Source organism: Carettochelys insculpta, chromosome 11 (genome assembly GCF_033958435.1).
Source record: "Carettochelys insculpta isolate YL-2023 chromosome 11, ASM3395843v1, whole genome shotgun sequence".
Classification (NCBI taxonomy): domain Eukaryota; kingdom Metazoa; phylum Chordata; order Testudines; family Carettochelyidae; genus Carettochelys; species Carettochelys insculpta.
Window position 1 is genome coordinate 38,308,668 of NC_134147.1, and position 16,725 is coordinate 38,325,392.

Below are 16,725 nucleotides of genomic sequence, written 5' to 3' on the forward strand. Positions count from 1 at the left end.
GCAAGCTCAAATCAGCTGTCATGGGCCAGATGCAGGTGGTTAATTACAGAGTGAACATACCCAAGGTAACCTGCCTGAGGTCACGCCCACAGTCTGTGGCAGTGCCAGGAACTGAACGCAGAACCCCTGAGCCTGTCCATTGCCAAGCTCCCTTATTTTTTCTGTCTGTCTAATGCATTCTTGGTATAGCCATCAGCATATTATCTAGGCCTTCGTGTAGGAAGGAGAGGGGTTATGTGCCTAAGTAAATATATTTATAATAAATGCTATTTAAGACAAACCCAATGCATTTAAAGCAACATTTCTGAGGAAAAAATCAGAATTTTAATCCAAACATAAAAGGTAAAGTTTTCCATAACTGACAAAGTCAGGTGATTGTACACACACCGCTTATCCTCAGCAGCTACCACTGGCCTCTCAGTAGGCGTATTAAAGTTCTGTTTGCTACAGCTCTGCCTGCTTCTGATTAAACCAATTGACCAGTTAGGTGTCCAACTCTCATTGAAAGTTACTGGAATTTAGGTACCTAACTGCTCTTTTGTTTCTGTGAAAATCTCCTCACAAGGCATTGCATTTCATCAGTGGACAAGAAATTGGGCCCATACACCCGCTGGCACGTGATTAAATGCAAGTGCATACAAGATAAATTAGCTTTCTTTTGGACAGCAGGAGACCTTTGTAAATCTGCACACTTTTTGTAAAAAGGTTTCTGGAATTTTGAGCTGGCCATTTTCATGTTGCGATGTGAATCCTCTAATTTTACAGCCCATTTGCTTGCCCTGCTGCAGCATATTATTTATTTACTGACTCAGTTTCAAATAAAGTGCCTCATTTATTAAAATTACAAAAGAAAGGTTAAATATCATTGATAAAACAAGCTCCTTCCAATGTACATTACTGCAGTGGTAGATGTGAACTGGTTGTAAAAGTGATTTTTTTTTTCAGTGAAAATTTCCAGCTTTCATTAGAAAGATAAATCAATAACCTAAAGTTTTGTTCAAAAACCAGCTGAAGAAGTGTTTGGTTTTTCAGGAAAAATTTTCAGTGGAAGGTGGCATTTTCACTGCATCAAACATCCCATTTTCCATTAAAGAGCAATTTTGATAGAAAATGTTCAGTCAGCCCTACTCCTTAAGGACTCATCCCAGTGATTTTTCATTGGCTAACCCATAATCTGCTATATATTCTAGAGAGCTGTCTGTCTGTCTGTTCAATAACTCCTTCAAAATGGCAAGAACTAGCACATGCAAATGTGGTGTACGGCACCCTCTTAAGCAAACAAGGGTTTGGTTGTGCCAGGAAAATGGGATTGCTTCTTGTAAAACCATATGGAAAAGATACAGAATGATCAGGCAGGGCCCCCACCTTTCCAGAACAGCCCCAGCCCTAAGCCTCCCACCCCAAGGTGCCCTGATGCTCCCCTCCCAAATTCATATGAGAACATTGCTTACTGTTCCTTTTTTCAGGACACAAAGGGAAAGTGCACAGTTTGCTGCATTCCTCTGTCTGGGGAGCATAGGGGGCCATGAATCTGGATGTTCCCCAACTGGGGGCCATGCACCTTCCCTTGACTGTGCCTGCTAGAGTTTCAGCAGCCATTGAGAGATGTGTCTCGCCTGACGCCAAGCTGCTGAGGTTACAGAGGACTGGGGTAGTTCTCTGTCCACAGGGCAGCCTATATACTAAACTCCTCAACTCAGCCCTGCCCCAGAGCAATGGTTTAAATGAAGAAAAATTAAAATGAATTTATATAAGGACTCAAGCAATGCTGGGTAAATCTTCTGGTAAAATATATAACTCTTTATTGGACTATTTGCCATAAGGAAACAGAGCCAGGAGAATGTATAGGAAACAGGAGTCTCTTTATTAATATTTGGACAAGGTGGGGCAATGGGGCTTTACTAATTGGAGATTAAAAAAGTTAACCCCAAGAGAAATTGTAGGTTAAACCCTTCAGTGAGCTACATGGAGACTTCTTAAAAATACCATAACACAAGCAAAAATGCCACCATTGCTTAATGGATTAAAAGAGGCAGTTACAGGCAAAAAAGATATTTTTAAAAAGTCAGGTCCTACTGGAGAAGAGACAGGAACATAAAATGGTAAGTCAAGAATTAATGGGGAAAATAGGCAGACCAAAAAAGAAAAAGGCCACCTGAAGCACAAAGCACAACTAGCAGAAGACACAGTTTTTTAGGTACATAAGAAGCATGCAGGTTGCCAAACAATGAATAGGGCTGCTGGATGGTCAGCAAGCCAAAGGTGCACTCAGTGAAGGCAAGGCCTTTATGGGGAACCTAAATGGATTCCCACACCTGAGCTGGTTTTAGGTGACACATCTGAGGAGCTTTCCCAGACTGAGATGTCAATAGAGGAGGTTTTAGAACAATTTGATAAATTAAACAATTTGTCACCGGGAGCAGATGATATTCACCTAAAAGTTTTCCAACAGCTCAAATATGAAATTGCAGAACTACTGAGTATGGTATAAAAGTCAAGCAGTCATGTAGCACTTTAAGGACTAACAAAATAACGTATTAGGTGATGAGCTTTCGTGGGGCAGACCTACTTCTTCAGATGTGGAATAAGCCATTTCCAGTGCAGCACTGGCGGTTTTATAACACAGAGATAAAAATAATTGAAATAAAAACTGACAACTCAGGTACATAGGGCTGAAAGGTGGGGCGAAGAGGGGAGCAAAATACTAAGTAATCTTAGGCTGGACACTTAGTATTTCACTCCCCTCCTCCTCACCCTTTCTCCCCACTTCAGTCCTATGTATCTGAGTTGTCAATTTTTATGTCAATTTATTTTTATCTCTGTGTTCTAAAACCATCAGTGTTGTACTGGAAATGGCCAATCTCCACATCTGAAGAAGTGGGTCTGCCCCACGAAAACTCATCACCTAATATGTTATTTTGTTTGTCTTTAAAGTGCTGTATGGCTGCTTGTTTGTTTTTTTAGAATACAGACTAACATGGTGACCTCTCTGCTACTAAGTGTGGTATGTCACTGTCACTGAAATCAGCCTCTGTAGCAGATGACCAAAAAATATCTAATATAATACCAAGATTTAAAGAAGTTTCCAGAGGCAACGATGGCTATTAAGGCCAGTAAGCTTAATATCAGTACCAGGCAAGTTGATAGAAAATATAGTAAAGAATAGAATTGTTGGGCACATGAACACGTACTGGGGAAGTCAGTTAGAATCCTTCGGGTGGAGGGCAGGATGTGGGGGGGCAACAAGGATATGGACTTGGTTGATCCAGTTGACGTGGTGTACTTAGACTTTCAGAAAGCTTTTGACAATGTCCCTCACCTTAAAGGCTTGTTAGCAAACTAGACAGTCATGGTGTAGGAGGGAAGGTCCTCTCATAGATCACTGACTGGTTACAAGACAGGAAACAAAGAGTAGAAACAAATGTTCAGTTTACGCAATGCAGAGAGGTAAATAGTAGTGTCCCCTGAGGTATCTGTACTGGGCCCAATGCTGATCAATATGTTCGTAAATGTCCTGGAAAAAGAGGGTGTCAGTGAAATGGCCAAGTTTCCAGATGGTATGCAATTATTCAATATTGTTATGTTGAAGTCCAAAACTGAGTGTGAAGTGTTGCAAAGTTATTTCTCAGAATTGGGTCACAAGGTAATAAAAAGGCAGATACGTATCAGAGGGGTAGCCCTGTTAGTCTGTATATGAAAAAACAAGAAGTCGTCCTGTGGCATCTTATAGACTAACAGATGTTTGGAACGTAAGGCAAAGACCCACTTTGTCAGATGCAACTGATGAAGTGGGTCTTTGTCCATGACAGCTTATGCTCCAAAAAATCTGTCAGTCTATAAGATGCCACAGGACTTCTCATTAAAATGGCAGATGCAATTTGTTGTTGATAAATGCAAAATAATGCACACTGAAAAACATAATTCCAGCTATGCATACAGAATGATGAGGTCTAAATTAGCTGTTGACATTCCAGATAAAGATCTTGTGTTATGAATACTTCTGCTGCATGTTGAACAGATGTTTTCATTGAAGTCAAAAAATCAAACAATGTCAGGCAGTATTGGGAAAGCTTTAAATAATAAGACAGCAAATGTCATAATGCCACCATCTAATCCATGGTACTCCCACACCTTGAATATTGTGTGCAGTTCTGATCACTCATCTCCAAAAAGATATATGAGTACTAGAAAGAGTACAGGGAAATGCAACAGAAGGATTAAGGTCCTCTGTCAGATCCCAACTGAGCTTAAACAGCCACTCCTGAAGCCCATCCCTTTCTTCATTGCTATTGATTCCCAAGCAGACTAGGTTCAAGCAACTGTGGATATGTCTACGCATATTGGAGTCATACATCCCAATTTGCCGTATAGACATGCCCTCAATATATTCTGAAGTATTGCAGTCAGTGTTAGCATTGTCTTGTAAATTCTTTTCCTGAAATGATTAACATCTGCATTCTGTTAGTGAACATAAAAATCACATTTATTTATTCCTACGCAGTAAGGGGAGCTATTAAAAATTTGCTATTATGTTGTGTTACACAAAGAGGTAGTGGGTGGTATTGCTGAGACCAGAATTTTGTAAAGCAAAGCTCTCATTCAAATCACCAGTGAAATTTCTTTTGACTTGAATAAAGCAGAAATAATTCCTGAGACACAAACTGGTAACAGTATTGCAAATTTATGTAAAACTTATTTTAGAGCCTTTTGTTTTAATAATGGACAGTCTCCCTAGAAACAAATGATCCTTGAAATATTGGGATCATAGTACAAATGCTAATGGTTGTGAACATAAAACAAACAACTCATGGAGTTTCATGTTCATTCATTCAGATTATAGTCTCAAAACAAGCTGATAGCAATGAGTGCCCACGTACATTTCCAAGTGACTTCGCCGTAAGTTCAATAAGGAGTTATAAACAACAGTCATCCAAAGCAGAGGTACTTCTCTCTTCTCCCACACATCATTAAATCACCAGCTGTGTGACCAATGTAACTGAAAGGACCCACCAGACAGGAATTACACTCTCAGAGGCATCACTCCTTTGCCTGACAAATGAATTTTAAAGCATGCCTGGAAGTTCAACAGATTTTAGGAAACAAAAGGAAACTTCTCAAGTCATTTGGTCTGTAGCTGTGAAAGGTGGTGTGCCTTCATTCTGTCGAAGGGCAATTTATTCAGAATAAAAGTCAGCTGGTCACCGCATGGGAGGAAGAGCTGGTGTATTAAACGGCACAGCTGTTGGGAAGTAGAGAATATGTACAGAAGAGTTTTGCAGTATAAAACACTCGGTTCTCACCAGCATACTCCCTCGTTAGTCATGCTTAATGTAGTCTGCACATGAGTACTTTCCTATAAAAATGCAGGTAGAGCAGAGTGGAGTGTTGTAGCAGTCTACCTAAGTATGACCTCAGTACTGCAGCATACTGAACAACTTTCCACAAGATTCTACGCTCTTATCTCCCATGGAAGTCAGTGGGAGGTGCGGGCACTGAACACCTTTCAGGATCCACTTTAAATGTGTGTAGTTCTTAAAAATATAGGACTGGAAGGGACCATAATCTAGTCCACCCCCAATCTGAGGCAGATTAAGTATACGTGGACTATTCTGTTCCTAAATTCTATTGATGTGGATTCCACAACATCCCTAAGTAATCTGTTCCATGCTTTAGCTATCCTTATAGTTAGAATTTTTTTTCTTAATACCTAACCTAAATCTCCTTTGCTGTAAACTAGTGACCTTCTGTGTATTCAGTGACTGTTATTGTGGTCCTACCTAGTCTTCTCTTCTGTTAGTCTGTAAGGTGCCACAGGACATCTCATGTGTCTACTTTCCACCTTTCCTCGCAGATCATTGTTTTTATAGTGTTGATGTTTACAATGACCTCATTGGCATATGTGTTTTTATTAAATGATCTCGCCATTCAGAACTACTCTGACTGGTTTGTTTCTGCCTGAGGCCTGGTTTCTGTCAATAATCATGGTAAACAAATGTATTATATTTTATTGGTGTTAGAGTTTTCAATCATGATTAATGAAAACACACAGGCAGTCTCTTTTTAAAGAACTCACAATCTAAATTAACAAGTCAAATGTGAGAGGAGAATCCAGAAACAAGGTCAAGTGAATGACATGGCCCGCAGTCACTTGGAAGATCAGTAGCAGCACCACAATTTAGACACTCGGTTCAGTGTCCTCATCAGTAGACCACATTACCTCTGTGAACATTTTTGACACTCCTGTAATAGTCACTGAATAGAAGGCCTTAAATTGTGAATTTTTCTAACAGCCAAATGATCCAAGGACGGCCTCTTGAAAAAATGTTCTGCAAGTGGTAGGAATTCTAAGCTATAACCAGACTGAGACGGTGGGGGCAGGTTCTTGTTTTGGCTCCATCAGTTTAAATCCAGCATAGTTCCCTTGAAAGTCATTGTGATCCTAGATTGACCTCAGTATTACTGAAGCTAAATTCTAACTCAGGACACTCCCCTCTTGGGATGGTGGGATATGAAATGTTGTACAAGGAGTTACTCAGCAGTTGGAAAATATGGGTGTCTTCCAAAGAATCCAAAGAGAAAGAGTTCATCCAAATACCAGCAGCTACTCTTGCTGCAGGATCGAACCCTAAAGCATCACTGTAGAAATGCATATGAAGTTGGAAACCTAAGACTTTCCAGTGCATTTTGAAATTGCAACCATCAATCAAGACTCAGATCTGCCCTGTCCACAACATAGGAGAAAATCAATGTAAAGCAAATGCATACAGTGCTGCCTGAGGAAAGAAGATGGCACTGTGGATAAAATGCTTAGTTAAATCTGAAAATAACACCAAACAAATCTTAAAATCATGGAAATTCAGCCAAAGCGATACACATGCACAACTCCTTTTAAAAAATGTATTGATATGATATAAAATATGGGACGCCTACTATAGAAAATCTGTAGAAGGGGAAAAATAGCTTTGTGATTCTCACCTACAATCTTATGTGTAAGGACATGATGGTTTTTGATGAAGGTGGCAGAAAAGTTAACTCTAAAACCAGTTCAGTCTTGCATTATCATATGCTGTTTTATTTACATACGTACAGACGAAGCTGCATTTCTTCATACCAATTTCACTTCTGTACCTTTCTGTCCTATTAGAATTTCTGCTGCACAAGCCACAAATAAGAGGTTCTTTTACTCAGGCAACTACATTAATGTAGTGAGATTAGTGAATCACATGTAGAATTGTGGGAATGTCTGAGCAGGTCTTGACAGCAGAACTACAGAGGACTTCCTGTGCTGCTGCAGATTTGCTGACACCCAAACCCTGCAGGAGCAGAGGGGACTCTGGGCTTCACGAAGGCAGAGCAGAAACCCATTGCCCAAGAAAGCAAAGCGGAAGAGGAGACCATGGTCACAGAGAACTGCCAAGAGGCTCCTGCCTCATCCAAACGGTCCTAATAAAATCAGGATTCCCTATTCTATTTGTATGGTTGGAAGTATAGTGTATACCAGGACAATCCCCTGCATTGTACATGCTCTCAACCTTATGGAGATCACCAGATGTATCTGAGGGGAAGAAGGAAGTAAAAGTAAGTTGAGAAGCACTGTAAGTGGATGACATGCAACTTTCCACAATCCTGTCATACTGATGTCCCAACCAGGAGCACACACCTCTTTTCTACACCTTAACTTTATAACCCCCACACATCCAATACCATATTTGACTTAAGTCTTGGCTCCTTTTGCATATTCATCATTCCAAGGAACCATAATTATCATTCTGATGGTTAAAATAAGTTATTACATTCATTAATATTTCCAACATGTTAATGTGGTTAAATTGATGGGTACATATTCAAGAAATCCCCTAGAACTGTTATTTCATGCTTAAATAGACCTTTTGTGGATCACTTGTTTGTCACAAGCAGTGTCATCTCTAAGATGTGCATAATGCAGCTGTTCAGGGGAGACTCATGTGCCCATCACTGGATTAGCAAACCACCCACAGCAAGTTTTTTTGTTTCTACTGATGGTGCACATTCATACATGCCTCAGTGCATGTAAAACCTTTATTCCACACATGAATGAAAAATATCCATACATGGATGGAAAAGATTAGAGGGAACATTAATCACAAGATGCATATTGCTAAGTCATCTAACCCTAGGACAAGCAGTATAGGCTGCCTGAGTAGGCCTTATAGTCTTGCAAAGCCTGTAACTAATATTTTTGACAATTTTCTGTTTTCCCCAATCTACGTTACAGGTATAGCTGCTTTCCTTATTGACATTTTTAGGATTTCTTAACATAAATTAGATATGCTTTTCAGACACAATTTCTAACAATCAGTTCAAGGCTATGTCTACACTAGCCAAAAACTTCGAAATGGTCATGCAAATGGCCATTTCGAAGTTTACTAATGAAGTGCTGAAATACATATTCAGCGCCTGATTAGCATGCGGGCTGCTGCGGCACTTTGAAATCGACATGGCTCGCTGCCGCGCACTCGTCCAGACGGGGCTCCTTTTCAAAAGGCCCCCGGATACTTTGAAGTCCCCTTATTCCCATCTGCTCATAGGAATAAGGAGACTTCGAAGTAGCTGGGGTCCTTTTGAAAAGGAGCCCCGTCTGGACAAGCCGCGCGGCTGCGAGCCACATCAATTTCGAAGTGCCGTGGCCGCCCGCATGCTAATCAAGCGCTGAATATGTATTGTTTTTGGCTAGTGTACACACAGCCCAAGAGATCCAAAGTCAAAAGAAGACAAGCTAGTTATAATTCTATGAGCACTTTTTTCTCCTCCTTACAAAGCAGTTGTACATTGGAAATACCAGGCATTTTGAACAGCATGTTTATTAGTTTATAGATCATGATCCTTGCCTTAGATTAACAACTAAATAAAAACTTGATATATTCAACAGAGTGCATCAGGAGACTTAATGATTAGGAACATCCAGCTGAAACACAGTGGAAAATATGTTTGCATGGTGAAGACAGAAGTAGACAGCGTATCATCGGCAGCAGATCTGATCGTTCGAGGTAGGCTTTGGCTTTTATTTTATTGATCTTATTTTCTGATGACTTCCCTAGCTAACACCATGAAATACAGATTTGCAGTGTACACATGTGTAAACGAGGAATGGGAGAGTGAACATATAAATTCTCATTACTGATTAGGCAGCTGAACTTCATGCAAAAAAACAAGTACAATACAGTGAAAAACTCAAAAATCTGTGTCCATTCAGTGTATTTTGAAATGTGCTGGATATTTTATAGTCGTAGCTGAACTGTTGAGCATTTTGTCGCCAACCCCATGGGGCAGGGCCAGTCTTTTTCTTCTGCTTGGGCAGCACCCAGCACAATGAGTGCATGACTAGGGCTCTAAAGTGCTACCTCTATAATAACAGTTTCCTCCACTGTTGTGTGTGAAGTAGAAGCAGCATCTTTCTCAGGGTTCCACTGAAATCAGGATTTTCCAGCCTGCAACAGGAAGCTTTCCTGACTGAGTAGCTGTCCAGGGTGCTGATCTGATGAGCTACCATGTGTAGTACAATACACGGTTTCAGTAACAAATTGGAGGACTACAGAGCCACATTAGTAAAATAAAGTCAAACATCAAAAATGAAAGAAAAAGGCATTGTTGCATTTGGAAAGGTGGAAAAATCCCACTGAACAAAGATCTCTGGGGGGGGAAAAAAAACTATGATCTGTGTCATAGTGTTACTATTACTATTTCAGAACTTGGTTTTCACAGCTGTAAACCACCAGATTGACATTCAGGAAATATGAAAACTGGTATTTTTATTGAAAGCTCAATTGTTTTATTCCCCCACAGTGCTTGTAAAATATGAATCAGTTGGGGACGTTTGTGCTACCAGTGTCTCAATCTGATTTCCAATTGTATTAGGCTCCCCTGGACCTCCTGAACATGTAAGAGTGGATGAAATAACAGATACCACAGCTCAGCTCTCTTGGCAAGAAGGTGCAGATAATCACAGCCCAGTCACTACTTATACCATTCAGGCAAGAACACCATTTTCAGTGGGTTGGCAGAGAGTTACAACAGGTAAAAGGAGCAATCTTATTCTAGTGCCTGTATCCATTTGAAATGGTCATTTAAAGGAAGGTAGAAGTTCCTAATGCCCCACAATTTTGTTGTGTAGTTCCTGATGTCATCAGTGGAAACACTTACACGGCCACAGTAGTGGATTTAAATCCTTGGGTTGAATATGAATTTCGTGTCGTTGCCAATAACAAAATTGGAGGTGGAGAACCTAGTTTACCCTCAGAAAAAGTAAGAACTGAAGAGGCAGGTTAGTGGGTTTTTGTTTGTTTTTTATTTGTTTTATAATTAAAATGCCTTGGCTACAAAACAGCATTCCAGCTTATAATCCTAGTCAAACAAATTTTGAACTACTGTCCAATATAAAGGCATGTAACTAATTTGTTTGTGATTTTTTTCCGTGCTGCTGGAGAGGTGGTGTTGCTCCACTGTTGTTATCAACAAAACATCACAATACAGGCTACAGCATGCTGAGATTTCATGTTCAGTCAGCTATGCAGAGGCTACAGATTTCAATAGCTATAGAGGAGATTTCTTTATTTTATTAAATAAAAGAGTAGAACAGAGCAAGTTTCCACATGCATTGTTTCACATCTGCAGGTCAATCAGAAGAAAACATAATTTATACTAGACAGTAACAAGTTGCTGTCACATTGCAGCCTGGAAGCCATGCCTTCCTCATGCATTTAATGCTCTGCCATTAGTGCTATTGAACACTCATAGGTGATGGATAACAAAGCACACTCTCTAGTACTCCCATGCCGATTTTAATCACTACTGGATGGAATTGCTAGAGAAGGTCACTAAATAGTTGCATTTTCTCCAAAGCACTGAAGCATTAAATAAGTCTTTACAGAAAACAAAAGAGAGAATACAAAGTACCAGTCTATAAAATTGCTCGATCCAACAAGCCCTGTTTTTAGTGCTCGAGAAACACAAGGGGACTTGAGTATAAGTGAAATGTGGGTTTTCCTTTGCATACAGCATCATAAATATTTAGAGTATACAAAGAGTTGGAGTATAAAGCATGTGTGCATGACTATCAGAAGTATTTTTTTGCTCAGGACGTGGGACAGGGGCTATTCAATAATCAGCATTCTCATGAATCTAAGTCTGTTATGCCAGAAAGGTTACTGCTGATTTGTTTGTCATGGGCTTATGTATACGTTATACAGGTTGAACCTCTCTAATATGGAACTCTCTTGTCTGGCAACATCTGTAATACAGCACGACATATTTTAGTTTGCCTGACAACCACCTATCATGGGTATGGCTAAATTTTCAACAGTCCCATAAAGTTTGCTCACAGCCACAAGTCCTGGCTCTCAGTGTTCTGTGCTATTATTTAGATGTAATTTACCCTTAAATGTCTGCTAAGAGGCCAGTAAAGAGTGGAATTGTTGGTAATGCTGCTATACAATACTGACCTCTCATTGTCCAACAGATTCTCTCATCTGGCACCATTCAGGTCCTGAAGGTGCTGGACTAGAGAGAGCTTCAACCTGTACTTTTCTCATTCATAGACCAAGTGAGTTCAGTTAGTTTTGCCACTTTTGCTTTTTCTTCTTTTCTGATCTTGATGTACCTGGTAAGGATAAGACATGTCTCAGTAGAATATATTAATTCATTCCAATAAGGTGGTAGTTGCCTAAGGAAGAGCATTATGCAAGTGATCTGTGTGGCATACTTAGCATGAGAGCTTGGAGTAGGTCTCAGGTTGTTTGGGGACAAGCAACATGAGCGGAAGAACAGTTCATTGCTTCTGAGGGTTGCACCCACACAACTGTGTAGAAACAACTGCCCTGTTTCAAGCAGTGAAGTTGAGTAAAATGCCAAGTTCCCTTCAAATCATAGATTAGTGTCATACAATGCCATCTATTTAGTATTTGCCTGTATATTTATCTAAACCATGCTTCTTCCTCACAGTTCCTGAAATACCCCCATCTGAAGTAAGCGGAGGAGGAGGCAGCAGGTCTGAACTGGTGATAACATGGGATGTAAGTTTTGGCAAGAGATTTTCTTGAAAGAATTATTGTTTTCATTCAGATTTCTGCCCAGAGAACTCCTTGCAGTCAGCAACAACTCACCTAGGACAGATGAGTGTGTATCCATTCTATAAAATGAGCTGGGCTTGTTTCTTTCCCAGCTTCACTTCTACTAGTTACTGTCCTGGAAGAGAATCAACAGAAAATACGAGACCGTTCCTGGCTTGGCACATGTGGTAAGAGAAGTGTAAAAACATACTGTTGAAGAGTCAGGCAGAAGAATTATGCCTTTAATTTGTCCACTTCCAGTGGCACTCTGGATCTTCTCTTTAATTCTGCTAGGTTTGGAGTTCCCATGCTGGCATGTAGGAGTTAAGAACACAGCCTGGTAATACTTTGTATTAAGGGTTCCAGTTATAAATCATTCATAGAAGGTTTAATAAATCTTATAAACTTGTGACATTCAGAAGTACTATGTGTTGTGGCTACTCATCACTTCAGTAGGTGTTAAATAGTTCTAACCCCCAGTAGTAATCAATGTGCTGTCTTAATGAACTTAACATATATCAGTTATTTACCTCTTCATGAATAGTTTATAAATGGAATCTTAATATAAAAATTGACCATTCTTTTTTAGTTTTTGCTCAGTGTCTGACAATCCAATTTACTTAGCAAAAAGGCAGTGTACTTGTTAAAGGCAAGCTTACAGTACAAATTGTGAGATAGCCTCAGGGGAACAGTCTTTGATATACAATTCATAAACCATGTACTTCTGTGTTTCTTTTTGCTCAGCCTGTTCCTGAGGAATTACAAAATGGTGAAGGATTTGGCTATGTTGTCGCTTTCCGACCTCTTGGCATTACGACGTGGATACAGACTGTGGTCACATCTCCTGATACGCCACGATATGTCTTTAGAAATGAAAGCATCCTGCCATTTTCACCATATGAAGTCAAAGTTGGTGTATATAATAATAAAGGAGAAGGGCCATTTAGCCCAGTAACCACAGTATATTCTGCTGAAGAGGGTATGTGTTTGACTCGTCTCTTGCATGCCTATCTTAATGCATGTTTGATGTATTAATATTACAACAGCTGAATGAATATTTGCTTAGCAGATATCAGCAAGGCTACTTTCAATTAAAAGGCTTGTTGGCATTTATATTTTCCTTGTTTCCCAGTGGTACTGTTCTCTTACATTTTCCTTTCCAAATACAGAGCCAACCATAGCACCTTCTGGTGTCTCTGCAAAAAGCCTGTCATCTTCAGTAATTGAAGTTTCCTGGAATGCCATTCCTTGGAAAATAAGTAGTGGACGATTACTGGGTTATGAGGTAAGTCTCTTTAAATCTGCGCCTTCCACTAAGGTAGAGTGGCCATACGTATGTTTAATTTCCTAGTTATTTACTGGAGGGTCAGCAGTCATGTAATATGCTCAAATAATAATCTGAATATAACAGTAGGGATATATTACTGGCCATCTGACCAGGATGATGATGATGTCTGTGAAATACTCAGGGAGATTGGAGATGGTATAAAAATAGAAAACTGAAGAATAATGGAGGGAGTCCAGCTATACTCATATTGACTGGGTATATGTAATTTCAGGGTGGGAGGCAGACATAACATTTCTAAAAGGCTAACAATTTCATTATGGCATACGCTTTTATGTGTTGCTGTAATAAAAACGTTAGTCTTTAAGTTGTCTTTGGACTCCATGTTGTTTTGCTAAAATAGACTAACATGACTACCTCTGAAACCTGTCATAAAGTTTCCAGACACCATTAATGACTACCACCTGAAGCAGCTAGTCCTGCAACCCACATGGAGAAAGGCATTTCTTGACTTGGCACAGGATCTGGTCCAAGGTGTATCTGGGGCAACTCATATTGAGTAATTTGGTTATAGCGATCATAATCTTAATAAAAATGTATAATCCTTGTGGTGGGAACCCACAACAGTAGCAGTTAATTTCAGAAAGGGAAACTATACAAAAATAAGGAAACTAGTTTGTGATGAGGTTCCAGCACCACAGTGGACTCTGAAAAGTTAATGCATTCTTAGGGAGGCTGCATAGGAAACAGCCGGTCACAGAAGGGCTTATAGGAGCAGCCACTCAGAACACGGCTGGCCCACATAAGAAAGGCTGCAGAGCAGCTTCAGTCAGTCCCTGGAGCTGGAGGAGGACTGGCTGCCCCGCAACCAGAGGACATCAAGCCACCCAGGACAGAGTAGTGCTACAGGTAGAGGCTCAGGAGCTAAAGGCAGCTTCTGGTAGCTGCAGGAATCTGCAGGCTAATGCCCTAAGGCGAGGGTAAAGAGGGTACTGGGGCTGTGGGGAAGTGGTCCAGGGAGATCAACAGAGAAGTCATAGGGGACGCAGCAAGCAGCAGCCATTTTAAGGGTTCCTGGGCCAGGACCAGAGCAGTAGCGTGGCTTGGGTCCTCCCCTCATCCCTTTGCCGGCGGGGAGCACAGAATGCAGCACAGCCAGAGGGGTCTGTGTCAGGAAGAGGAAGTTGTGGTTCTGGGAATGACATGGGTCCCTGAAGCAGATGTGATGGCAGTGAAACATCACTAGAAGAGTGTACACTGGCATACTGAGCTAATCTCAGGAGAAGGCGCCAGGGTGAAGTCTTGCCCCATAAATTAAACTTGTGCATCAGTCATCACAAATGTGAAGGAAAGTGCATGAGATTATCCTTTTCAGGTGCCAAATCTAAAGAACTGGCCCATATTCAGCTGCTGATAGAGGAGGTTTCTAAAAGTAATAAATCACCATGATCAGGTGATATTCAGCCAAGAGTTCTGACGGAAATCAAATATGAAATTGCAGGTCCACCAAGTGTGGTATGTAAACTGTCACTTAAAGCAGCTTCTGCACCACATGACTAGAGGATAGCTAATGTAATGTCAATTGATTCTTTTAATACGAAGACTGTAGAGGTTTCCTGGCAATTACAGGCCCATAAGTTTAATTTCAATATGAGCCAAAAGGTTTGAAATTGTATTAAAGAACAGAACTATCAGACACATAAATGGACAAAAGTTGCTGGAAAAGAGTCAGCATGGCTTTCTTAAAGAGAAATCATGTCACACACATCTATTAGAATTATTTGGGAAGGGGCCAACAGACGAGTAGACAAAAGTGGTCCAGTGGATATAGTGTACTTGGACTTTCAGAAAGCTCTTAGCATGGTGTCTAAACAAAGGCTTTTAAATGAAGCAAGTAGTCATGGGATAAGAGGAGATCTCTCATGGTTAAGTAGCTGATTAAAAGATGAGGTAGGAATAAATGGTCAGAATGGCAAGAAGTAAATAGCACTGTCCCTCAGGGATCTGCATTGGGACCAGTGCTATTCAACATATTCACAAATGATCTGGAAAAATGGGTAGACAGTGAGTTGGCAAAATTATAAGACAATACAAAATTACGCAAGATGGTTAAGTCCAAAACAGACATGGAAAGAGTTTTCAGAAAACTAGGTGAAAAGGCAACAAATTAGCAGAGGAAATTCAGTGTTGTTAACCGCAAAGTAATGCACATTGGAAAACATAATCCCAACTGCATATGGAATGATTGAGTCTAAGTTAGCTTTTATCATTGAAGAAAGAGTTCTTGATGTCTCTGAAAACTTACCTTGAATATGCAGCAGCAATCAAAAAAGATAACAGAATGTTGGGAACCATTGGGAAGGGTTTGCATACGACACTAAATATCATAATGCCACTATATAAATCCATGGTACTTCATCTAGTTCTGGTCGCCCTTTCTGAAAAATTGAAATGGAAAAAGTGCAGAAAGTGGTAACAAAAATGACTCGGGTATAGAACATCTTCCATATGAGGAGAGGTTAATAACACTTGACCTATTCATCTTAGAAAAGAGACAACCAATGGGGGGTGTAGGATAGAGGTCTATAAAATCTTGAATGGGGTGAAGAAGGAAATGTTACATACCCTTCACATAACACAAGATGTAGGAGTCACCAAAGAAAATTAGTAGGCAATAGATTTAAACCTAATGTAAGGATGTATTTCTTCACCAAATCCAGTTAACCTGCGGAACTCATTTCCAGGGGAAGTTTTGAGGCCCTAAACTATAACTGAGCTCAAAAAAGAATTATGTAAATTTGTGGAGGATAGGCTGTCAGCCAAGATGACCGGAAATGTAAGCCTAGATGCTAGATGTCCCAGAGCTTCAGACTGTCAGAAGCTGGGCATGAATGACAAGGAATGAATCACACATTAATTAGTCTGTTTTGTTTATGCCTCAGAAGCCTCTGCTATTAGCTGGTGTCAGAAGACTGAATACTAAGCTGGATGGACCATTGGTCTGGCTCAATAGAGCCATTCTTATGGCTGAAACCAGCTTCTTCATTAAGAGCCCTTTATCTGAAAATAAGGAACACAGGTATCCCAAGGTTTCTTCTTTCCACATAGATTTTATTCTAAATCAGATTACGTTAGGATTTACTTTATGCTTCTGGGTCTAAATGAGCATAATGCTGTTATCACAGACAATCTTAGTATTGGGAAAGAAAGAACAAAATAGTCAGATTTTTGCACAGACTTTGTGTGTTGCCTTGTTTGCTGCACTGCAAAAGACCAGTTACCACAAGCTCACTAAAACTGCAGCCAGAATGGGAACTTCTGGCAGTCCATGCTTGCTGCTGTTGTGTATGTCCATTC

General features: G+C 40.2%; 1 protein-coding gene across 1 annotated transcript in view; it reads left to right on the forward strand.

The window, feature by feature from the left end:
- The window catches only part of CNTN3 (contactin 3), a 161,226-nt gene that overhangs the window by 129,120 nt on the left and 15,381 nt on the right, over positions 1–16,725 (forward strand). Inside the window, exons 11-16 of the mRNA XM_075004942.1 lie at positions 8,909–9,026; positions 9,895–10,053; positions 10,151–10,300; positions 11,977–12,047; positions 12,828–13,062; positions 13,253–13,368. Of these exons, the coding sequence (XP_074861043.1) occupies positions 8,909–9,026; positions 9,895–10,053; positions 10,151–10,300; positions 11,977–12,047; positions 12,828–13,062; positions 13,253–13,368 (849 nt within the window). The remainder of the gene's footprint in view (positions 1–8,908; positions 9,027–9,894; positions 10,054–10,150; positions 10,301–11,976; positions 12,048–12,827; positions 13,063–13,252; positions 13,369–16,725) is intronic.